At 41.8% G+C, this 25,001-nt stretch overlaps 1 protein-coding gene across 1 annotated transcript in view; it reads right to left on the bottom strand.

The window, feature by feature from the left end:
• LOC311503596 (cadherin-18) overlaps positions 1–24,528 on the bottom strand; it is a gene marked incomplete at its 5' end in the record, with an annotated part of 67,834 nt that extends 43,306 nt beyond the window's left edge. The window contains 3 exons of the mRNA XM_084566410.1: positions 4,623–4,742; positions 9,439–9,733; positions 24,298–24,528. Coding sequence (XP_084422536.1) covers positions 4,623–4,742; positions 9,439–9,733; positions 24,298–24,528 — 646 coding nt within the window. The remainder of the gene's footprint in view (positions 1–4,622; positions 4,743–9,438; positions 9,734–24,297) is intronic.
• Between the last annotated feature and the right edge of the window lie 473 nt (positions 24,529–25,001).

The raw sequence follows: 25,001 nt of genomic DNA, 5'->3' as shown, positions 1-25,001 counted from the left end.
GCTCTGCAGGAAGTGACTTCCTGAAGTGTTGTTGGTGCCGTGAGGTTGCCAAGCAACAAGTAGAGACTGCATAAAAGCCAATGCGGCCTGGAGCAAAAACTAATCATGTAAACTGGTGAGGTTTAATGGGGCTGGTAGGCACTTTTCATTTACTTTGGCTGAAGCGCAGCCAGATGCCCTCCCCCCCTGCAGAGTCTTGTCATGTAACTCAAACACTCAATAAATGTGTTTTCAAAATTGTCCAAAAACTTCCTTTAAATCCATTTCTGGGAAATCACATCGTAGTTAATATTTATTAGTGATGAATATTTAGAGAACTGCTGGGAACTGGACTCGATTATTAATTGCAGTCTTGCCGCAACAGCAGGTAAAAAATAAAATAAATAAAATGAAAATGAGCAAATGAAGGAAATGGTGTTGAATTGAAAAGTCTGCAGGTTTTCACTCCAGCCGCAAACTGGGCGAGTTCACTGATTAGTCTCTCCCCTCTTCTTCTCCTCACTGTGCTTGAACAACGCAATAATCCAGACACACCTCTAAATTACATTTCACAGGGCTTTCTTTCATAACGCAGGGGACACCGTGCAATATCACCATGATTTATTATATAAATCATAAATGTATTTGCCTGGTTTAAACTAATACGCGACCATTTTGTGTCGCATTTCCGTGTGCGGTTTTCTTTCAGGGTATCGTATTGTGAATGATTTCCAACTAATGTCACTTTTTATGGTCTCACTTATTTTCACATCCAAGTTTTTATATATACGGGTAATGACAAGTTAGGATATCTCTCCTCAACACGAGGTTTTTTGGTAAATTTAGGTAAAATATGGACACCGTTAATGCATTTAACTCTTTTATGTCATCTCTATTTTACAGAAATAATAACTTTTTAATTAGTGAATGAAGCAAGACCAAAAGGCAGCGTAACAGCATTATTAGACAACCAAAGAGGTTTCTAATGAATGTCACGGCCACATAACGTATATGAAATGAAATGAAATTATTAGAACGATGCTGCCACGTTTGTTTTCTTCTGCCCACATTTCCCCTCCAGGCTTTTCATCATTATCAGCTGCATCGGTTTATATTTATGGCTGTACAAAGTATGTGTCATGCTGTTTTTTCTTTCCAGCAAAGTAAATCTAATACCAAATGCTTAATGTTATATGAAACCACAATGGATGTGTCACTTACAATTTCACCTCTGTTATCGAATCCTTTTTTTCCAGTGGTGACAAGCAAATGCCTTAATGTAGATTCCTGACTCATGTCGTCTGTTAAGAAGTGTAAATACTGTCCTGTTTTTTACTTTGTTATTAACACATTTGTCTCAGAAATGACTGCCTTCAAAAATTATTGATTGTTGGTTTGATAAATACGTAAGGGGGTTACTGGTGGGTTAATGTCTGGTGTGCGAATGTAGAAAACCTGATAGTTTAGCTATCACAAGGTTACAGCCATGCACTTCAGTCATGTTCAAATTATTATATGATATATGATAAATATTATGAGGTGTGTGGTCACTGCTTGTTTTAGTCTTGAATTTGCTTTTGAACAATGTAAAATGCTTAAATACCATACAGAGAAGAAATGCCTAAATGTACGGCATATGCAATCTTTCAGAGATGTCTCACAATAAACATTGCCACTAATTTTGCTTTAGAGCCACAATAAAGCCACACAGAATGCATTTTGAGTACTAGCATGGTTCAGCAGCATCTGCAGGTGTCCTTTGATCAGGAATGTTCAGGTACAGTAATTTAAAGGGGGCACCAAATATCAAATATAGTGTGTCCTGAGAAGTCACTGAGGTTTGCAGCTCTTTAGTACATCTCAAGGGCATAAGCCCGCAGCTAGCTGACAAACAAATATGCTGCAGATAAAGCTGAAGTTACTGCTAGTCACCACATCACACATAAATCATCCGAGCAACACTGATAAACTAACTGCACAGCTCTCTTCCTGAGAGGAGTGTGGGCAGCAGCAGCTCATTTGCATTTAAAGGGACAGGCACCGAACCACCCGTTTGGATCTGGCCTAAAACTAGGGGTGTAAAGACAGGGGAGAATGAATCGTCGATCCAATATTTTGAGCTGAAACTTGCAATTAACAATGTGTGAGACTAACATTCACTTGTTAAAAGCTGTATAGTGTGGGACCTTTAATTTAATTTAATTAACACCTCCAGCAACTCAGTGATATACACAGTTGGTCAGGTCTAGGTTCAGCAACATTATGTGACCAAAGAATGAGGTTAGCTGACTACCTGAATATACTGAATGACCAGGTTATTCCATCAATGGATTTTTTTCTTCCCTGATGGCACGGCCATATTCCAAGATGACAATGTCAGGATTCATGGGGCTCAAATTGTGAAAGAGTGGTTCAGGGAGCATGAGACATCATTTTCACACATGGATTGGCCACCACAGAGTCCAGACCGTAACCCCATTGAGAATCTTTGGGATGTGCTGGAGAAGGCTTTGTGCAGTGGTCAGACTCTGCCATCATCAATACAAGATCTTGGTGAAAAATGAATGCAACACTGGATGGAAATAAATCTGGTGACATTGCAGAAGCTTATCGAAACAATGCCACAGCGAATGCGTGCTGTGATCAAAGCTAAAGGCGGTCCAACAAAGTATTAGAGTGTGTGACCTTTTTTTTTGGCCAGGCAGTGCATATAGTTAAGACTTTATGAGCTAAAGCTAAACGTCAAGATATCTTTGCCAAGGCAGCCTGTTATATCAGCAGTTTTCAACCTTAAATGTCCACTTTTGTGTTTAAAGTGCAATATGCTGTAACTGTGGTCAGTTATATACAATTTGCAAATGGTCAGACAAATTGGTAATTTCAGTAAGTACATTTGGGATGATGTTAATGAAATCATGAAGCTAGGAAGATGAAACTGGAAAAAGTGTTTGTTGCTAAGGATTTGGGTCAAGTCTGGGACAATCCATTGGGTATACCTTCAGTGCCATATGTGCAGGCCAAATACTATCATTACCCTTTGTCCCAAAAGGATCGTTCCTTCAACCTCATGAGTCATAAAATCTGCCACTCCTTCTATCAGGCCACCAGACCAAGCTCAAATGGGAAGACGTGTGCAAACGTGTGCGTGTTCTTTTAACCCTTCCACTAATACCCTGTGTGAGTTTCCCATGACGATGTGTCTGCAGTTTGGGAAGGCGCCAGGTACATGTGGTTATGAGGTGGGGTAAGCAAGCTAATGCACTGTGAGACAGATGCAGGAGCTGATCATCTCCCCAGCGTGGTGCTCCGATGTGGCAACATGCCAGTACGGCTGCTTTAAGACTTGGGCTTAGCATATTAAAGATCACATGCAAGTGCAGCTCCTTCCATGTGCACATTTTCCACTGACCGCTGTAGGTCCTTGTCCTAATTTGAGGACTGAGGGCGGTTTGTCAGTGGCGGACACAACGGCCGACTTGTGTAAATTAATATGTGTGGGTGGAGTAGTGCTGTGTTGAGAGTGCAGCTGGATAGGCCTTCGATCACATCCCGACTCCTCTGCACAACCCATGCTGAATTACAATGCGGACAAGATGCTGAGTCAGCTAAAGCAAAACAAGCTATGCGATGTGTCCAAAAACACACTGCACAAGGAGGAAAGGAATCTAAATCTCAACTACAGTAAAGTATCCTTGATATATACAAAGTGTGTGGCGTTGCATGAGAAAGTCCAGTTTTAATTCAAAATATGGCACCACTTCTGCCTCACCACGCCACTGTGAAATTGCTCTATCAATCAACGCAGCCTTTTCCCTAGAGGTATAGTCAAAATATTCAGCACTTCATTTGTGTTGCTCATTCAGCAAAGAATTCATGTAGTACATGGGCGGTACGGTCTCAGAGGGACCAATAGTTGTTGCAGACAGCAATGAATCAATTCATACAAGTGAATTGTTGTTCATGTTAACCGACATCTGCAGCAGCAGCAGCAGCAGCAGCAACGGAAAAAGAGGCAGGCATGCAAAACTTCTGAAACGTGTGCACGTACACACTCCTTTGTGAGACGAAGACAGATCAGAAATAAACAGGCTTTCGCACTCTTGCAACAACACATCATATAAAAGTTATATGTCTTGCACTTTGGAAGGCTTATTAACATTTAATAGATTCTGGTCAAGGCCTCTCAGACAAAAGATGGATTTTGAAAACAGAGAGAACGGCCTGCTGCGGCTTCCCCCCCTTTCAAAATGCAGGAAACAATGGGTTTAGGAAGGCACCACAGCAAAAGTTCTCCTTTTCTCCCTTTAAACCCTGAGGAATCAGTTATGGCCCACAAAGACTGGATCGTGTGCTCAACAATATAGCAGGTGTATGAGTAGTCCATAACTCCACTATGGCTGTTTCCGCTTTTATGATGTTGGACGTGCTACAATAACAGAACAGGATGTTCACTGCAAGAAGTCTATGCTGCACAGATTTCACAGCACGATAAGCAATATTATTTTAGGAGATCGACAACAAAGTCCCATTTACAATTCATCATTTTAGCTCCAATTTTCTAATCGCAGTTACAAAGCTTGCAAGTGAATGGACTCTTTGCTTTGTCAAAGCACTTTTTCCCCAAGCATGCAGTTATACCACACCTGTTTTGGGGTCGACAGAGAAATATGGCTGTCCTTGAAGAATACTGTAGACTATTCTGGCGCTGTTTCCATAGGTGGGGTCGTCAGCATCGGTCGCCGTGACTTGCAACACAGATGTGCCTGAAAGGGAACACAGCAGAACTTATTTCCTGATAAATACCGTCTGTCCAAGCAGATCCGCTGGGCATAATATCAAAATATATATGTTAAAGGGAAGAGAAGAGAGTTACAGAGCTACAGCTTTAAGAAGAGTCATCTCATTTAATGCAAAAGAACTTACATGCTGATCTAGCAGCACACTTTAAAACTACTGACATTTTAAACAAATCGCTGCCCCCTGCACACAAACAAAGAAAAAGCAATGTGAAAAATTAACATGATATACCTTGGTCAATTATGTCATCACAAAATAAGCACAGAAATGAACTGTGTACATGACACAATAGAAAGAAATCACACCAAAATATGTTCACGAGTACTGCTCTGCAAGTTGACTGCAGCATGCACGAGTTATGAGGATAATTACTGGACACGTTTCTAATCTTCCCAGTTAAATGGGAATGTTTTGCAAGTATAATCGCTGAATTTTTCATTGCAAAAAAAAAAAAAAAAAAAAAAAAAGACAAATGATTTTAAAACTTCTAGTGAGACTCGCTGTTATGCAGACATTCAGTGTAAAACCCATTGTGATTCAATTTAACACTTCAAGTGTTGCTCACACAGCATTACAGGCTTCATTAACCCATTATAATTACATGATGAGTGCATTGTAATTGCACGACAGGGTTATTTAATGCATTAGTATGTGTAAGGATTGTGGTATGATTGTGTTAGGGGACCCGTGAGCAATGTGATACATCTCGCAGCCTGTAAATCTTCTGGACACTTGCTTTGTTGTGTTCCTTTGGGAATTTTAACTAAATCAAACAAGTGAAACTCACTCCACCGTGTCCCACCAGATATGACTTATTTTTTTCTTTGAAAGCATGAGGAACGGAGTGAAATGTCAGCCATAATGAACCACGCACACCACAATATGCTTGTGTACTGTCAAACTAGTGGCAGAAATTGTACTGGGAATTATTTGGACTTCATTAATTCCGGGCTTTAGGAGCTTTAAAAGCTCACCTGGTTCCAAATCATCAACTTTAAATTGTTCTGTTATTGGCATGCATGAAGGAATATTTTCTAAGCACCAATTTCACAAATATCTTCGCAGAAGTAACACCTCTTTTATTTAATAGTGGAAAGAGTTTCATATCATTGTACACTCAGTGTGATAATTCACCTTCATGCAGTTCTAAAAGACTGTAAAATGTTCTTGGCTTTGCACAGACTGCACTTCAACTTAAGTGCAATAATTGCACTATATATATTTAGAAGCATTTAAGATATGAGAGCTACTATAAAGGGTCTGATTGTACTCATTAAAAAGTGAAAAACACTCAGCGTGCAATCCTTTTCATAAGTGCAGTAGAACTCTGCTGGAAATCTGGTTTTCCAGAGTTAATGTGGCTTTACAGTCACTTTCATGATGCAGGCAGTGCACTCTGTCAGATTATAGTCACTTTCACACCACGAATAGACAAAGACTCACAAGGCAACCACAAGCCCAGCAGGAGCTAGGGACTAAGTAGGAGCCTGGAAACTATGTACTAACTTCCATTAAAACCATTAGTTACTATTATGCAAATCCTTGCAGACCAAGGAGTTCTTGGACTTGTTTCAGCACTTTAACATAAAGCCATTTTTGGTCCTGTGTCCTGAAGTTGTTAAAGCCTTAGAAATGATCTCCTACTAATATATATAATATACAATATTACATATTCATAAAAAAAGAACATCGTGAAATCTGTGCTCGTTTCAACAGATCATCCTTTCCATTATGAACCAAGTCACATACTGTGTCCCATTTTTACATCCACTTTCATCACCTTTACGTTTCGATCCATATATCTTCAACAGACCTCGCTGGACTCTTTGCTGCGACTGCGAAACATTATGCACTTTTAAAAGATCAAGGTTAGTCTCTGAAACTGAATTAAAACCACCAGGGTTTCTTCATCCTCACTCGACCGCTATCAAGGCTCTTTTGCTGTTTGCTTCATTCCCACTTTCATTTGGCCGTGGATATGAAGCCTGATCACAGACTACTGGGTAAAAGTTAATTTGAAATTTGAAAGCAGAAACAAAATGTAGGACATTTACACCTATTCTTTGATGGATATCCGTATATATACCATAAACTGTAAATAAAGATGGATGGCATAACAGCTGCTCTAAAGTGAAGCCAAAGCAAGCAGAGCTCCACCTGGTGGCTGGCTGCAGTATAGGTCATAAGCTCCACCTCCTGCATATTAGTAGATGGGACTTGGGCTGAACTTTAACACCAAAATACAACGTCAAATAATTTTTTTAAGGATAGTTTCGGTCATTTTAGGTAGTTAATATAATACCGATGCCTACTCAAATGTCAAATTTGTCTGATAAGTTTCATTTTAGTTAGCTGATGCTATAGAAACACGATGTGACAACATTATGACTCCCAGTTGCCATGCCAACCACTCCTTTAAGCAGTCCCATGGGACTGTGAGAGTTGAAAATAAATAAATAAATTAATTAGTACAGTGTATAATCCAACATTTCCTTGTAACTGATTCAGGCAGAGCAGAGCACAGTATATATTAATTAAACAAAAACACAAGCAAGTCTGGACCACACTGCTCAGACTCTGGCTCCAAAGTTGCAAGATGGTGGAGGCCATATCCCAGGAAAATAGAGTCAGTTTGGCCAATGCAAGGAAGTGGGGACGCATTGTCCATATTTTTATACAGTCTATGGCCTATACTGAAAATATGCAACCTTGCATTTCCATTGTGTTTATAAAACCTTTGACACTTACCTGTGTGAGCAATTCACACAGGTAAGTGTGAATTGCTCTAATAACACAAATTTAATCTCAACTATTTATCTAAACAAGCTACTGCCTCTGGGTCTTTAAACCACCATTAAACTGTGATTTCCCAGAAGTGAAATGGTTGACTGGAAAGCAGAGTTACTATCTGCATTCAGAGACATCTCAAGTGTGAAGCATGCGGTATGAAACTGATACTCCTTTCATCCAGCACTCACAAAATATGACTGTAGCTTTGAATAGGAAGGTACGAAACAGTCGGGCTACCTGGCACATGCCCAGCTAATCAATTTAGGCAGGAAAAAGAACATCACAACCAATTAGCTGCTACACTCCAAGACAGCCCCTTCCCACACTCGGGAGCCCCAGTATTGACAAACGCGGGGGGATTAGTGCTCTGGAGTGTGAGGACAGTTGATTGTTACAGCCGATTTGACGCGGCAGACGCCGAACCGAAGAGGAATCACTTTAATGGACGTGAGCAAAAAAAAAAAGCAAAAAAAAAAGAAAAGGGGGGTGGGAAAAAAAGGCTAATTATTTTCCCCTTCACAGTCCTTGATTCCTTCCCTTTGGTCGTCAATGGTGATTGATTCTTTTTGTGCAACCGATGATGAAGTTTCCAGCGGAACACTGAAACTTTAAAATAAGTAGTCTTGTTAAAGCTAAAAAAAAACAAAAAAGGAGGTGCAGAGGAACCACACCTAAATCTAAAAATATAATAATTATTCTGTAAATATTGTTCCACACAGTACCAGAAGATACAGTGCAGCTTTCTCGGAAGAGATTAAGCCGTGTACGTGACAGACCAAAGTTAGAAACAAATACAATGACTGTCAAAGTTGTATGTGTGTCAGGCTTGTCTGTTCATGAATATTCATGAATGCAACCAGAGAGATATTGACTGTTTATAAAGAAGGCGCCTACAGGTCTGTTGGGGTTTGCATATTTAATCGTTTTTTTCACATTTCCATCTTCTTCCCGCACGGTGCTGATGAAGCCATTCATTTTCTATTCGAGTTATACTTCAGTAAGTACTTCAGCTTCTTTTCAGTAACGGCTGGGGTTATTCTCGTCGGAGGGGTGTCTATGGAAGGTTTTCTACGAGCTGACAGTGCCATAAATTCACTATGTTATGGTATATTTGAAGCAAAATCACTATGGCAGCAGTTTGGCCACCATTTGGACAACCTATGTTTTGAAAGAGCGCTGCGGAATATAAGAGTGTCACACTTTTGAGCTATTGTGCTGTGAGGCAGAATCCACTGGACTGGGGCGGCTTTTGTTCATCCGAGCTAAAAGCAGAACGGGAGAGTAAAGAAATAAAACATAGATGTTTGCCACATGATGCTGTGCAGACGAGGAGCCGCTGTCTCAGCGGAGGTGGATAGAGGCTTTACTTTCCGGCATGATGTGAAGGGCTCCACTGTCTCGATGGCGGGGATTGCTGTGGAGGCACTATTGAGTGCTTTATAAAGACCTGCCCACCCGGGAGCGAGAGCATCACAGCAACCAGAAAACAAAGATGAAAAAGAGGACTCGGCTGGCTTACGGAAGATCAAACATTCTGCAGAACATTATCACAGAGAGGACAAACCAGAACGCTGCACAGGGTAATAACATGTTTGATTGCGGATCTTCATGCTAATGCCGTCTTTTAATCCATCTTGCAGCAGCATTCGGTCATGAGTCTTTTTGGGTGTCAGAGGTCTTTCCATACTATTTTTCTCTTTACTGGTGGGATAAAAGGGATTACACACATGCAGAATATCTAAAAAACTACAAACACAACACTCATGTTCAGACAGTTTTCTCATCTCTCAAACCATTCAAACAAACTCTCAGTGCTATTGACAGCGGAGAGCAATCATTTGAAGGCCCGGTTTATTTTGTAGCACTACTCACCCACTTCAGACATCTCTGGCACCGTAGCTACAAAGGGTCCATCTGGAAATTTGGGCGCATTGTCATTGATGTCTTGCACTTTGATGATGAATTCCGACTTTGGTTCCAGGGCCTCCTCTGTGTTGCGGTCCAAGGCTTGCGCGTGCAGGACGTAATGCGCTTTCCTCTCCCGGTCCAGGCTCTTAGTGGCGTGAATATCTCCTGTCACTTCATCGATGATAAATATAGTCCCAGCTCCTTCCCCGCTCAGAATGTATCTGACAGATCCATCACCTTTATCGGAGTTTGAGTGAAGCTGCAAGGGAAGCCAGACAGAAGGTGTGTGAATACAGAGAAAAGAACTATGCCACTTCTTATGGCTGATCTAGTTAAAGGTTTCAAGGTTGTGCAACTAACAATGGCCTCAGTGCTCTGCTGTACTTCAAAAGAAACGTGTAAAGAGGAGCATGGATCATTGTGCTATTCATAATAGTGCCATAATGATCGTTTGATAGTCAGTTGGCATACCATAGGTCAGGGTTCCCCAATTAATTTTAGCAAGGGCTGAATATTGTCAAGCATGTCAAGACAAGAAAACCAGAAAACAGTGTAATACTGATAAAAAAAAAAAGTATCTGTAGTTCCATTCCCAATCCATATAAAGGCATGGGATTGCGATATTTCACTACCAAGGATATTTAAAACATCTGTACTTTCACCTTTGCAGCATTACTGCACTGGTAGTCCTTATCCCACGTTTCAGCTTCAGAAAACTCCCAACATCTAACTCAGGCATTACAATATTCAATATTCCTCTCTCAGACTTTACTTAACCCAAGCATCACTGAAGAAATGCAATCTTTGGAGATTAAAGTTTTTGGGGAAATCCTTAAAAGGCTGTTATAGATTGAAGAGCGCTGCCTCTCGTTCTCACCCGGAGAAGGAGGAAGACCGAGCCACTTGTTCAGCCATAATTGATACCAGGAGGATTAAGTCTTTTGTGACAATCGCTCAGCCAGTTTGCAGTTTTGAACTTTATGACAATATTTTTTTCCAGCGCTACTGTATTTCAAAAGCGAGGCGCCGTGGTAACATTATTATTTTAAACAATTTCATTTCCACCCATGAATAAAACATGCAAGAAACTCGCATTTTTTGCATTTTTTTTCCCTTATCCTTAGGGAAACGTCACAGCCGAACATAACGGAGAAATCAATTTTTGATTGGGAACACACAACGTACTGGCGGTACTGGTGATATTTTTACATTTCACATTTGTAGACGCACATCTGCTCCGTGCTTTGAATTCCAAAGCACGCCGCAATCTCGTTCCAGGCAAGATCCACGCAGGTCTTTGGAGGATATCAGATACACATGTTGGCACTGAATAAACAATTCATACCGCGTATGGAGAAATTATGTTGAAGCTTCCCCCAGTATAACATAGCCCGTACATAGACAGGAGAAAAGCATGGATATTATAAAAAACTATGTTTGCAAAGTAGCAAGCTGCAGAGGGGGAGAGAAAATGCTAACGCGAAATGCCATGCTTATCAGTGGAACTGGTTTATCACATCAAAGTTAAATAACTCTGAAGTAATAAATCACAATAACAACAGTAGCTTCATTTTCGTTGAAAGCCAATTAGCAGCATCTGTCAGATATAAAAGAGGTCGGACGCGCAGCAATTTCAGCTCAGCACAATCACATCACATCACATCACAAAGGGACCGGATCATCTCAACTGCAGGCGCAGTCCAAAATAAATAAAACGGTACAATTTCAAGTTTTAAAAAATTCATGACAAACACGGGCCGGTGGAAACACAGGCTGGGGCTCATTTGATCCCAGTGATGTAACATTTGCAGTGATACAGCAGTCGCTTTTTACATCGAGACAGTTTAAGCCTTGGATGACTCAACATAGTTTGTCTAATGCACTAATTCTGGGATTCATAAGGGTTCAGGAGAATTTGGCAAATGACTTGGCTGTTTGCTGCATAATTTACTCAATCGTTTGTGGCTTATGTGTTAGAACCCTGCCAATATACATGCATGCAGTTTGGAATGAACTGCTAGTGAATTTAATAATAGGGCCAACCCACAGGCTATTACTTTTTCGTAAACACTTGTGCAGCCTGTGAACTGGGACACTGCTTCGGAGTGGGCTAGAGGTGAAGACAAGACACTCTACTTTCACAGTAACCTAAATACTAAAGCAATTTATCATTATACTGTTTAGTTTATTGAGAGAATTAAAGACTGCACCCGGTATTGACCAAGCTTCATTACACTGTATGTCTTTTTTTTTTCTGTCATTGTGTCATGTAATTAATTACTGTTTCTGCACTGCTAATCCACCACCGGCCCCTCCATCAAAACACTTCTCCTGGGAGACATGACCTGACTAGAAAACCTGCATACCCAGAAAGGTGCATACGAACACACGTACAGAAGAAAAACCCACGGCATAAGCTCGTGTCAGGGTTCTGTTTTTGCCAGCTTTGCGTACTTTCTAATCGCTTGACAGTAAGCACAATCGCAGGAGTGAAAATCTATATCAAAAATGCAAAGGACCTCATTACTAGTAGTCTAAAAAGTACAACCACACACATGCATTGAGGCGCGTTGTTTAACATGTCGAACAGCGGAGGTCCTTGGGCCGCGTCTAATCAAACCCTGGACTCGCAAATAAATTACTAATTGGAAAGCCCCAGCTGATTGCAGGCCTGACTCTTGATGAGAGCTGACTGTCCTTTCCATGGCAAATATCAAGCCTGTAATTAGATAAGGAGTCAAAGATCCTGTTGAATGTAGTAGTTAATTAGTTGCTAGATTGTATTAATATGAAACACAACCTACAAAGCAATGAAATAAAAAATAATAATAATAATTAAATACACCGATCAGTCACCACATTAATTCCACTGCCAGGAGAAGTGAATAACATTGAGCATCTTGTGACATTACAATGTTCTGCTGGGAAACGTTTGGACCTGGCATTCGTGTGGATGTCACTTAGACATGTACCACCCACGTAGACCAGACCAGGCACCCCCACCCCATGGCAATGACACTTCTTGATGGCAGCAGCTATCCCCAACTCAAAAAACATGAAAAACAGAACTTGGTCTCCAATTCCCTCGATCCCAAACTGATCAAGTATCTGTGGGATGTTATGGAACAAGCCTGAGCCACAGAGGCCCCTCCCCTAAATATATATTCACTTTGTAGGTTGTGTTGTGTATTAGTACATATTACATATATACGAGGCCAATTACTTTGTTGGCAATGGTTGGGCAAATTTCTGAGTACTCACTTTTAATTTAGTGCCAGACATTTAGAAATATTATGTTCTACTGCTAGCTGTAGTTAGATAATCAATGGTTACCAATAAATTTAATCATTTACAGACAGAGCATTATAGAGTTATTGCTTAACAACAGGCAGCACTCTACTCCACCTCATAAATGTAATTTTGCCCCCAGTCAAACCGCTAATTTGGCCATTGACTTCCGTTGCAGGAGTCAATAAATCATGCCGAGCCAATGATGCATACTGTGACTATTCCAAAATCTATGGGTGATAAAAGTGTCAACAGGTCATGGGCCATTACACAAACATTACCGGCTGAGGATACAGCAGTGTCGCGCCAGCTGAGAGTAAAACAATATGAGGATACAGAATCTTTAAATCAGAAAGAGGCTAACTTAGCAATTAGGAAAATGAGAATCGACCATGGCTTCCATTTTCACCTGACATTACGCTCAAGGTGGGAAACATTGAATGTCATAAAGCAAGCTTAAAAGTAAACTTAACTTGTTTACCATCACTTTCCTATGGTCAAAATGATTTAAAACAAGGATGCGGCAACTTAGTTGGACCTAGCATTCAAAATTCAGAGGATTTGCTAAGTTAATGTTGGCTAGCCAGCATGACGTTTGGAATTTACTGTCAGATGAGAAATCAATCCAATGGATTTTGCTAACGTTAAAGACTAACTACAATTACACGGTTGCATGATTTACTGCGTCACTGATACAGTGATGTCATGGCAGAAAAACAAACCGGCATCCCTGGCCAGCCTCTTTATGCCACACCAAATACTGAGTGTAAAATCCTTGGTACACACTTTGTTTTGCATGCAATCTATATAAACATTAGGAAGTAATAAGAGCTCCAATATGCATCACGTAACTGACTGAACCAAAATATTCTTGAGGTTTGGTGAAAAGACAGAATTAAACTTAAACAGTACTGATAGCCACTAAGTGGCTGTATGCAAATGTTTTTGTCTAACGTAGGTGCTAGGTTATCAAATATATCATTTTAGCTTCAAATACAGCTCTCTCAGGTTTTCACTAGCCATTCTTTTTTCAACCACTGATCGATGGAGAAGAGGTGAAAATGTAACAGTTAACAGGCCTTGTGATTGGTCTGCTGACCACCAGCTAGAGGGCTCCTGTGATTTGTCACACTTCCTATGTTACTGTTGCTAGGTTAGACTATAGACTGTATATAAATATGGACAAACCGTCCCCACTTCTTTGCGTTGGCCAAACTGACACTATTTTCGCAAGGATACGGGCGGCGCCATATCGCGAGTTTGAAGCATGAGTCTACGCAATACAGTCAGAGAGTCAACCCACGTGGAGCCTTGTTATCCCACACTCACTCGTGTTTTTGTTCATTTAATACTACGCTCTGCTCTACCTCCACCAGTTACAAGGAAATGTTGGATTATACATTGTTGGATTATATATTTGTTTCCTAGTCTCACGGCCCTACAGGACCGCTTTATGGAGCGGTTGGCGTGGCAACTGGTAGTCATCATGAGGTCAAATCCTGTTTCTATAGTGTCAAATAAAATGAAACTTAGCAGAAAAATTGACACTTGAACATGCATCAGCATTTTATTAACTACCTAAAATGACAGAAACTATCCTTGGAAAAAAAAAAATTATCTGACGTATATTTTATTGTTTTAGTTGGGCAGAAGTCCCATCCACCAATATGGAGGAGGTGGAGCTTATGACCTATACTGCAGTCAGACACCAGGGGGAGCTCTACTTGCTTTGGCTTCACTTTTGAGGGGCTGTTTTGAGGTCCATATTTATTTACAGTCTACAGGCTGGACAAACAACAGGCAGGCTGGGGCCATAGAAAAAATATTGAAAACATCTATACTGAAACTTGGAATTGGGATTGTTCGAAAACGTGAATAACGTACAATGGAGTGTGGGTTCAGCTGAGGAAATGGTGAAAGCACTATTCATTTGTCTGCCAACATTGCCAGTGTTAGCTATTTTGCCTCCACGTAACCTCTAAACTGTATTATTACACGTCTTCTATGTTTTCATGGCTGTGCGTGACTATTGTTTGTCTAGTCTGGCAACAGTAACATAGGAGGTCGGGTCTCGACACAGGGTTGGGACACTCTTGTTGATTGTCAGCTGACAAATAAGAAGCCCAACAAAAAGTCAATTTGTGCTGCCAACCCTGACATTAAAGGAACGTGAATATGGAATATTTTCTGGCATTCTCAGCACGTTACGTAGCCTTTACTCTTATCGTCTAAAGTGCCTGAATTCATGAGAGACGTGTCCTACATACTATGCATTCGACTGATACACAATCCGATCTGTACATATTCTGTTCCTATGCTTTCCACTGAAGACAGAAAATCCAGAATCCAGAACCCTCTAGATAAGCCAGCCATAAAATAGCCCTTATAAGAATTACAGACCAAAGTTACCTTTTAACCTTCAAAAGTATGGGCATGGTATTAGATATTCTGCTGACAAAGCTAAAAAACAGCTAATTATATTCATGTCTTGTGAAATAAATCGCAGCAAGAGGTAAAGAGGCCAACTGCAACATCAGGTCTTGGGAATCTCGCTATTTAATGTGACTAAACACATGTCTTCAGTGCCTTCAGAATAGAACTAATCAAACATTGGAGCATTGCTTGCATTAATTATACATGCACTCATATGAATTAGATTTACATGCAGTGGCAAGTAGGGAGCAGGCTTCACCTTTCAGACTCCATTCAGGCAACACCTAAGCACCTCATTGTCGGAGCCACTGCCAGCTTCATAAAAAAATCAAAGAATGCTATCATCACCCTTGCATGTTTTTGGTAAAAAAAAAATTATTTAATTCTTAATTAAATGTACAGATAGATACAACAATACAAAACTGCCACTACTACGAACATGATAACCAATTTAATCATAATGTGTTACTTGCCAGATTGAATCTGGGATAGAGAGCCCCTGGCTTTGCTGTTGCCCTGACACTGCTTTTAAGCAGGGCCATTTATATTTCACACATTTCCCTCTCTGATTGTACAAAAACAGGCTTGGGGCAATTTTCTGTCACACGATCCCGGGAAAAAAAAACGGCTCCATTTCTCTGCAGAGCCGGCTGCCGCTACCGCATTCTGGCTTCAGCGCTGGGATGGTTTATTTATACTCCATTCATTTTGATCACACAGAAAATTTCATGATGACCCGCCTTAATGCAATTAGCACTGATTTTGTTAAACCACGGAGCGGGCCCGATGTGAGCTTAACGTACAATGCAGCGTGAGCATGTGTGGCAATCCGGGAAAGAAAAGGAAAGGAAAATGCCCGCACTGTCCAAGCCGCGCAGTAAATAATGGATGGAAAAATATGAAAATCTTTCACAGATACTGATCGGAGAAGCCAAAGGAGTTGAGGAAGGTGAGATATGACCTCTCCAACCTTGTTTTGTCATCTCCCCACAGAGCCTTTGAGGAATCCTTTTCATCCACAGGGCATCAAAACAAGGGATTGTGTATATCTCTCTGTCTCTATGGGCGACTTTATTAAATACTGGTGGAATAGATGACTGGCATGCGGCTGCTAGCTGGCAGCTGGCAATGCATTTCTGAGAAGTTTAAAGAGATCAACAGAGTCTGGGGCTTTAAAGCTGCATGGCAAAAAACACTCCAATCGCAAAGAGAACCAGACTCATAATTTCATCATATGCCCACAGGAGAGAGAGAGAGAGACCTGGAAGAAAGTGTATCTTCTCATCCTGTTGTCAACAAGCGTTCTTTTCACCGTTGGGGTTGTTTATCCTCATCACTGAGCGCAGCCTTAAACTGTGTTTACAAGTGAATTGGTATGCGCAGTCAAACTGTTTACCTTTGGTTCTGCTGTGCCACTTGTCAGGTGTCAATTACAAGAGATTTGATGAAAAAAAAAAAACAATCCTCCGCGCTGACAGAGATCCCCCCCCCCCCATTAGAACATTATTTCTGCAACATTAAGCTGCGAGTTTAGTCATTGTAATAACGCTGGATGCAATAATATAGTTCCCGGGCCAGACATGTAATCAAACTGAAACTCTAACATATGATCACTGTTAACACTGTCACTTGTTTAGTCTGTCAGAGCTCGTGACAAATGAAAAGTCACAAATGACTAAAGTGCAGCGTGACAATTGCACCGATGAATAACAATAAACGCAGCTTTTTTTGTTTTGTTAAGCTTTTTTGTTTTGCAGACATAACTCAAATTATAAGCAATGCATTGTGGTGATTGATTAGATTGATAGGTTCATCATTAATGAATATTTTCACCTCATACACCTGTCAGGCATAATATTATGACCACCTTCCTAATATTGTGTATGTAAGATAAGTAAGATAGGTAAGATTTGTCACATGCACAGTTATACATAGTACAATGCACAGTGTATTTTTGTACCTGCAGCCAGTAGTAAAAAGTACTACAGTAAAACAGTATTAATTGCACATAACACACAAGGTAAACAAAGCAGGTCTCCCTTGTGCTTCCAAACAGTTGTGACTCATTAGAGAATGGACACGGTCCTTCTGAGGGTGTCCTGTGGTGTCTGGCAACAGAATAATGTTAGTGAGGGCCTTTGGATCCTATGGGTGGGGGGGGGGGGGGGGGGGGGGGGTCTACATCAGTTTAGGATCTAGTGAATTTGGAGGCCAGGTCAACACCTTGTGCTGTACTTCATGCTTTTTGAGTTGTTCCTAATCCATTTTTATGTGTGTCTGTGTCAGACTGCATCCTGCTGGGGATGGCTGCTGCCATCAAGGAGTGTCATTGCTATGGGGTGGGGGAGCCTGGCCTGGTCTAAGTGGGTGGTACATGTCTAAGTAACATCCATACATTGTATTGTCACAAGATGGTCAATGTTATTTACTTCACCAGTGGTTTTAATGTTCTTCTTATTATTTTGGATTAATCGGGGGCTCATTTTTTGATTAACCATTTCAATGGTTTGGCCATCAAATATTAGCCAACATTACTTGCAACCAGCTATTACTATCTATTCACTATCATCCGTGGCAAAGAAAAGCCTCAAAACCTCACACCTGACAAGCTCTCTGCCAACTGAACAATCCATTTCACTTAAAATGGTCAGTAATACCCAAGCAGCAGTTCAGTCCGCCAATATGCTGTAGCAACCGACAAAACAACAAACAACTACATCAAACAGAACAGTTACGGTTACGGTAACAGCCCCCAACAAACCTGTTCCTCCATTGAAGATAAAAGTCTCCATTTATGGGCCGAGAGCATTTTGGTCTTGGTTTAGGCGTAACCACCATGCCCAATTATTCTATTCCTGCCAATTTTTCTGCTGAACAAATAGGGAGCCGAGTGGCGACCGGCTTCTGCGGCAATCACCAAAAAGACTTAGAAGTGGCTACAATTCAAACAGACATAACTCGTTCCCCATTTCAGGTAGAAAATGACTTAAAGTCTGTGAACCTTAATGGAGCTTGAACAGTGTTTCTGGAAAGGGACTACATGACATGTAACACAGTCTTCAAAATTACATGGCGCTGGCGGTGGATACGCTTTGTCGAGCACCGTCCTGATACGTTATTAGTGGCTATGCAGTTTGACCTTCATCTGTTTTACTCCTGTACTTCTTTGCTCCTCTTCCCTGGCTTTGTCCTTTTCATTGTAGGGATCGTGAAAATGTATGTGCCCCGCTGAATCGCGTTGTGAATGCCCTTTGTATTCGGTGTACAGATCAGCGTAATGTATGTGCCTAGCTCCGATAGTTTGTTCTCTGATTGTGCGAAAGAAGAAGGTGAACAAGAAGAAGGTCTTTTTACTGCCCTGAGAAGACGAATGAGATTAAATGTAGGATTATGAGAATCATGTGAAATCTAGGCTCAGGATCGAAATACAGCCACGTCAGCTACATTACTGCTAATTGATCCTGTGTATCTTTCAGCTAAACGTTAACAGGGACAGGGACGGGGATAAATGTACCAAGAGGCAACACTGGGGCGCAGGTGCGGCAAGTCCACAAATAGCTGCACGTGCATCACTGCAAGCTCAACATCTTTGTTTACCTCTGTGTGTGCTTTATTGAGATTTCATAACTCTTGAAGTCAGAAGAGGAGCACAAGGTAAACATTTACTTCATGCTGTTTCAGAACAGATTCATGAAGCTGCTTCGCTTTTATGTGGAAAGCAGGTCTTGGTGATGTATAAACAGGATTTGAAGGTGAGAGTCTGGGGGAGAGGAGCATTTATTCCATCAACAATGTGCTGTGGGGGTGAGGAGAAGGAGAAATGAAGAGGCTATGCACCCTAGCTGATGATCAGTGTCTTGGCTTCATATTTGTAATTAGTGACGGGGGGTGGGTTCGTTTTTGATTAAATCTCAGCTCTTACACTTCACTCAAGAGGACTTAATCACTTTTTATGTGGGTGTGCTTGATTGTCTGATTATCACCACATTTTGGCCATGCTCCCTCCCAATCAACTCCTCTGAGCACCTTCTCTCCGATTGATTTGCAACAGTCACGGTAAACCCTGATGATGGAGCGCCCGCCTAATGACCATACATCAAGAGGAAGCGATGAGGGGCGTGCTGAAGACATGCACATCACGGAGATCCGCCCTAATCGTTGTCCTCTGCGGGGAGAAACAGAAAGAGTTGTTGTCTTCTCAGCACGATGGCTGACTTCTTGATGTACGTTAATGAGATTATTAGAGTCCCGGAAGCGGCTCTGACACTAATCTAATGGCTCTGCCCCTAAATGCTGCTAACATTTGCGTGTTTTGAACGAAACAGAAAGGGAACTGTCAACAGATCGGCTTTAGAAAACGTGAGTTTCTGCCTCATGCTCGGGCGGTAAGTGAAAGCAAATGGTTTTAGTCTCAAGCGTCTAATATGTTTGAACGTTTCGGCTAAAGGACAGGGGAATGCACTTTGGAAATTACGCATGCCTGCACAGACAGCAGACATGTTATTTCCCCCCGACATTGTCGAATCCGTGAGAGTTAAGCTGTAATTCACTTGGCTTCACCCGCTTTATGTCATCCTTTCGTTTAGACAAAGTGTGACTTTATAAGGAAACTGAGGTACTTTAAAATTTTGTTTCTGATGATCCAAACTGCTTTGCACACAGTCGAGATCAATTAGTTGATCTGTTTTTGCCACACATGTCCACACAAGTTGGTGCCATAACAATTAATTATGTAAAAATTTTTGATAATCATTCATTGTTCCAAACCATAGACTGTATAAAGATGGACAGCGGAAGAGCTCCTCAAAAGTGTAACCAAAGCAAGTAGAGCTCCCCCTGGTGTCTGGCTGCAGTATAGGTCATAAGCTCCACCTCCTCCATGTTAGTGGGTGGGACCAAAACACTAAAATACATGACAATTTATTTTTATTTTTTTTTCAAGAATAGTTTATTTTATTTTAGGTAGTTAATCTAATACTGGGGCAGCACAGTTTTGAGGTGGTTAGCACTGATGCCTGACAGCAAGAAGGTTCTGGGTTCGAATCCATCGGCCAACTGGGGCCTTTCTGTGTGGAGTATGCATGTTCTCCCTGTATCTGCGTGGGTTCTCTCTGGCTACCCCTGCTTCCTCCCACCCTCCAAAGACATGCTTGTTAGGTTAATTGATTTATTAAGTGATTCTAAATTGGCTGTAGGTGTAAGTGTGAATGGTTGTCTGTCCTTCTGTGTTAGCCCTGTGATAGACTGGCGACCTGTCCAGGGTGTACCCCGCCTCTCGTCCGATGACAGCTGGGATAGGCTCCAGTCCCCCGTGACCCTCCAGAGGATAAGTGGTTACATAAGCAGTTGACACTTGAAAATGCATTATATTGGTGCCACCCGTATCCCCGGGAAAGTAGCGTCAGTTTGGCCAATGCAAGGGAGTGGGGACGCATTGTGCATATTTTTATACAGTCTATGTTCCAGGCTGCACCAATCAATAGGCCATGTGTAATGTTGACACTGGATAAAATGCATGCTGGGAAAGTTGTTCCAAAAGCCACCGCCTCCTCTCTATAACGCCTTTTAGTGTCTTTCAGCTCATGCTTTTGATTTTGTTTGTTCTTTGAACAGCATAATTCCCAGAGGTAGCTTCGGAAAATGTTACCTGCCCAACAGCAAGTACATTAATTTAGCCAGCAATTGAGCCAGTTTCCTGGAACGGTTTTTCAATTGAGATCAAAACTAATCTAACATCAGAATACTAAATCCGATCTTTACTAAACGGTCAACGCCGTGCTACAAAATAAATGCTGGTGTGATGTTTGTGTCCGCTTGATTCAGGTCAGAAAATATTTCATATTCACGTGGTGGTCACTTTCCTCTAATGTCAGGGTTGGAAGCACAAACTGACCTTTTGTTGGCCTTCTGACAATCAGCCAGAGGGCTCCTACCGACTTCCTATGTTACCGTTGCCAGGCCGGACAAATAATAGCCATGCACGGCCATTGGCAACGTTGGCGGACATTAGAAAAAATAATAGAGTTTTCACCATCTACTTGTCGGAAAACAAGCGGAAAAGAAACCATCACTTCGGATTACTCAAAAGCTCACTTTGAGCTTTGGGAAACTGCTATGGGCTTTTCCAATATATTTTCTGTTCATAATACTGGACAGTCCACCAACAAGCCGCAGGGCTAACACTGAGAAACACAGAGAGAAGGAGAGACCAATAACCTACAGCCAATTTAGAGCCACCAATTAACCCACCATTCTTTTCTCCATATTGATTCTAAATAGCGATTTGAAGAGTGTGCAGTAATGAAAGATGCATCTTTAGCTGTAGCCTCAAAACACATACAAAGATGTACTCAGTGGCTGACAAGTATTATTTCTGCCATTTTTCCGATGTCTCTCTTTCCTACAATGCACTTTAATAATGCAATACTGACTGTGAAATTGTTATTTCATGTGACACCACTGGTTTAACAGTGAAAACATTCCCATTTGCATGGACTTGATTGGCGCATTGCAAAGCATGGGGGGGGAAAGCATTTTTATGTAAAAACTTTGCTTCATTTTATTTTCATTTTATTTTTTTATTCTCCTTCTCACTGTTGAGCCATTACTGTACATACAACAAGACAGTTGCCTGATTCTGTCACAGCACAACCCATTTTTAGACGCATGAATAAAACATTTAGGCACCTTTCATAGAGGTTGCCACTTTGCTCTGCAAATGAACAAGGGATAAGACAAGGGCCGTTCCGTCTAGTCCGGGCTGGAGCACCCATTCTGTCAAATAACACGTTGTTTGCTGTATATTTAAGCAGCAGCCAAATGCGAAATGATAGTTCTATTCGGGGGTTTTCTGACCAAAGGATGAGGCTCCTGCATCCCATCTGCCAACTAAGTTAGAGCAGACACGAGGACTGCGGATTTGCATCGCCTTCTTAAAATTACCATCCAGCCTGTAACCTGCTTGACTACTTCAAAGCGCCACGCTGAGCTGACTGACACGAAGACATTCACACCTCCCATTGGGAGAATGGGTTGTCTCCTGTCTAGTATCAGGACGGGCCCTGTCCCCCACCAAGCATTTGCGTCTCACTCATGCACGAAGCTGTCATTTCCCAAATGCATCAGCCCCCCCCGGAAGGTGTCACTGGGGATTATGGGCTACCTCAGGAGGATTAAAATGTTCTTGACAGACTGGCCGCTTCACTTACTCCCAGGAGTCACCGTGTGGATTTTTTTTTTTTTATTTGAGAGTATTGGCAAAGAGTACACATAAGATATCCAGCTTTGACCGTGCAGATTCCTTTACTTCTTTTGAAGTGTTTTTTATGCGCAATTGATATGTTTGCGCACAACTTATCTTCTGCTTGAAACTCCACATATTTTCATGAAGCAATTATCGACAGAGAAGCTGTTTCCCAGCAGCGGAACTCTTCATTTGCGGCTTGTTAATGTCCAGAGTTTTTAATCAAGCAAAGAAAGGAATGCCGCGTGCATTAATCTTCCTCCTCCCCCTCCTCCCCCCCTCCTCCTCCTCCCCCTCCTGTCTTTCTCTAATTAAGGGTCATCTCGTCTCCTGGCCACATTAGGACACTGCGCACTAGTCCCAGCCCACATAATTAAATGTTTTTTTTGTGCTTACCATCTGGAGACCTCATCTCTTTAAACATGCATGTCAAATTGATTCCTTAATAATGTTTATGTCTCTTCTCAGTGCTTTATTATCATGCAGGATTAGCTGTTCGTGTTTATTTTGCTTTCATCAGCAACACCCGCCCCACGCACACACACAAATACACACCCAGAACAACAGTACCCTTAAGGTACTGCAGCAGTAGAACTAGCACAGAGCACCCAGCAAACCTAACAATCATAAACTTCAAAGCAGTGGACAGGCTTAATGTGAAAGTAACACGATCGAATATGAAAGTACGGCTCCGAATCGGCCGCAAACATCTCGGGTATTGCTCAGATACTCAGGGCAACAATCAGCGCAAGAAATTGCTTTTGCACCGACGGATTTTACGGTTCATTCTTGCATCAAACAATTCGAGCAGTAACACGTCCCACCGATAAATAACCTTTCTGTGTCAGCCTCATGAGGACCTCTGATTGTGACCCCAGGTTGATTCAATGAGCAGACATTTGAGGTGGAAAGTGAAATTTGCTGTTCTTTTTTTCACTCTCATCCTTTGTCCGAGCATTAGACCCCCCCCCCCCATTCGAACGGCAGCATTGTTGTAAATACAGACATATGTGCAGTCGGAGGAGCGGTCTGCCTTTCTCATTCTCTTTCACTCAAAGTGCAGTTGAGGATTAGTCTGTGCCTGAGTGCCTAGAATAATGATCACTGCAGCGGAGAAACACATTTTCACATTTCGGGAGATAAGGGCAGGCAATCTGCAAGCAGAGGACTTAACCAGCTCCCTGTGGCTTATTGTGGAGCTAACAGAAAAGTCGCCACCGACCGCCAACAACTGGGCTGCACCATAAACTGCACAAGCAGAAGGAACACCCACCTCTTTCTTTTTTTTTTTCCACCGGGCATCCGTCACTCCAAAATGACACTGAAATTACATTCATAAAAATTTCTAACTACAAGGCACCCTGAGTTACTATGTCCCTACTGTGCTGGTGTCCAATTTCCTACTGTGGTGGTTCATTTCCCACCAAGAGATGAAATCTGGGTTTATTCCCCACAGAGGGAGAAAATCTAATATTTCAGTTTTCAGTTCAGAGATAGCTCGATGTAGAGGGCTGTTCTGACTTTCAGGCTTAATCCATTCTTGCATAGCTGGCTTCCCAGAGTGGCAGACATGCTGAGAGGCACTCCTTAATTATAGAGAATAAAACATTTTCTGGACATTATCGTGAGAGGAACTGTCGGATATTGTAATGTCAGAAAAAAGCGCACACACCTTCACAATTGAGGCCCGAATTTCCACATCAATAGATTAAAAAAAAAAATCTACCTCAGTAAAACAGCTTGCTGCTTTGTAACCTATTCCTCAATAATAAAGAGAGAAGGGAGAAAAATGCCAAGTAAGCGGTTCAAAAGGAAGTTCCCTGGGATCAAAAGATATTTCTTTTTTGTTTTCCACCTACCTTTCCCACATACTGTGCATCTGGTCCCATGTGTTCTTCTAAAACAAAGAATTGGTTCCAGATCCAGCCACGCTTGGGCCGGTGGTGCACCTCCGTCTCCCCGTTGGCCAGTTTGGTCTGGTTCTTGGAGGGCACTTTGGTGGGGACGTGGTGGCTCGCCCCGTAGCACCTCTGGATGAAGCAGAGGCAGACCAGAAAGGGACAGAGACAAGAGGTGGTGGATATCCTCATGGTGGCGCCTGATTTTGTAAAGTTATCCCCGTGTTCCAAGGTGGCAAGGTCCTCCCGCCACCGCCGCTGTAGCCGCCACCAACAGCCACCGCTGCAGACCCGTCCTGTAGCCCCAGCAGAGGAGGAGTCTAGATCCAAAATAGGGAACACGTTGTCCAAGGAGATCCTCTGATATTCATGGCCAAGGCCGAAGGTTTAATAAAAGAAAGAGCAAGGCGCATTTACATAGTGGAATTTCCCAGTCAATAAAGGCTGTGCAAATGGACGTGAACTTCTGGGTAGTTCTACCAAGAGCAGAGGTTAATCCCGGGAGCCATTCTGAACGTCCTAGGAGAGAGAAGAAGGGGAAAGAGGAACACAGAGTTAGAGATTAATTTGACGGATATTAGAAGCTAAATGTCCACTAATTCCTTCCAATTAAATTGCAACTCGTAAATCCTCACGGATGAGGATGCACACATCAAACTGCCTGG

This window comes from Chelon labrosus (genome assembly GCF_963514085.1).
Source record: "Chelon labrosus genome assembly, chromosome: 18".
NCBI lineage: Eukaryota > Metazoa > Chordata > Actinopteri > Mugiliformes > Mugilidae > Chelon > Chelon labrosus.
This window is presented reverse-complemented; position numbering and strand designations above follow the sequence as displayed.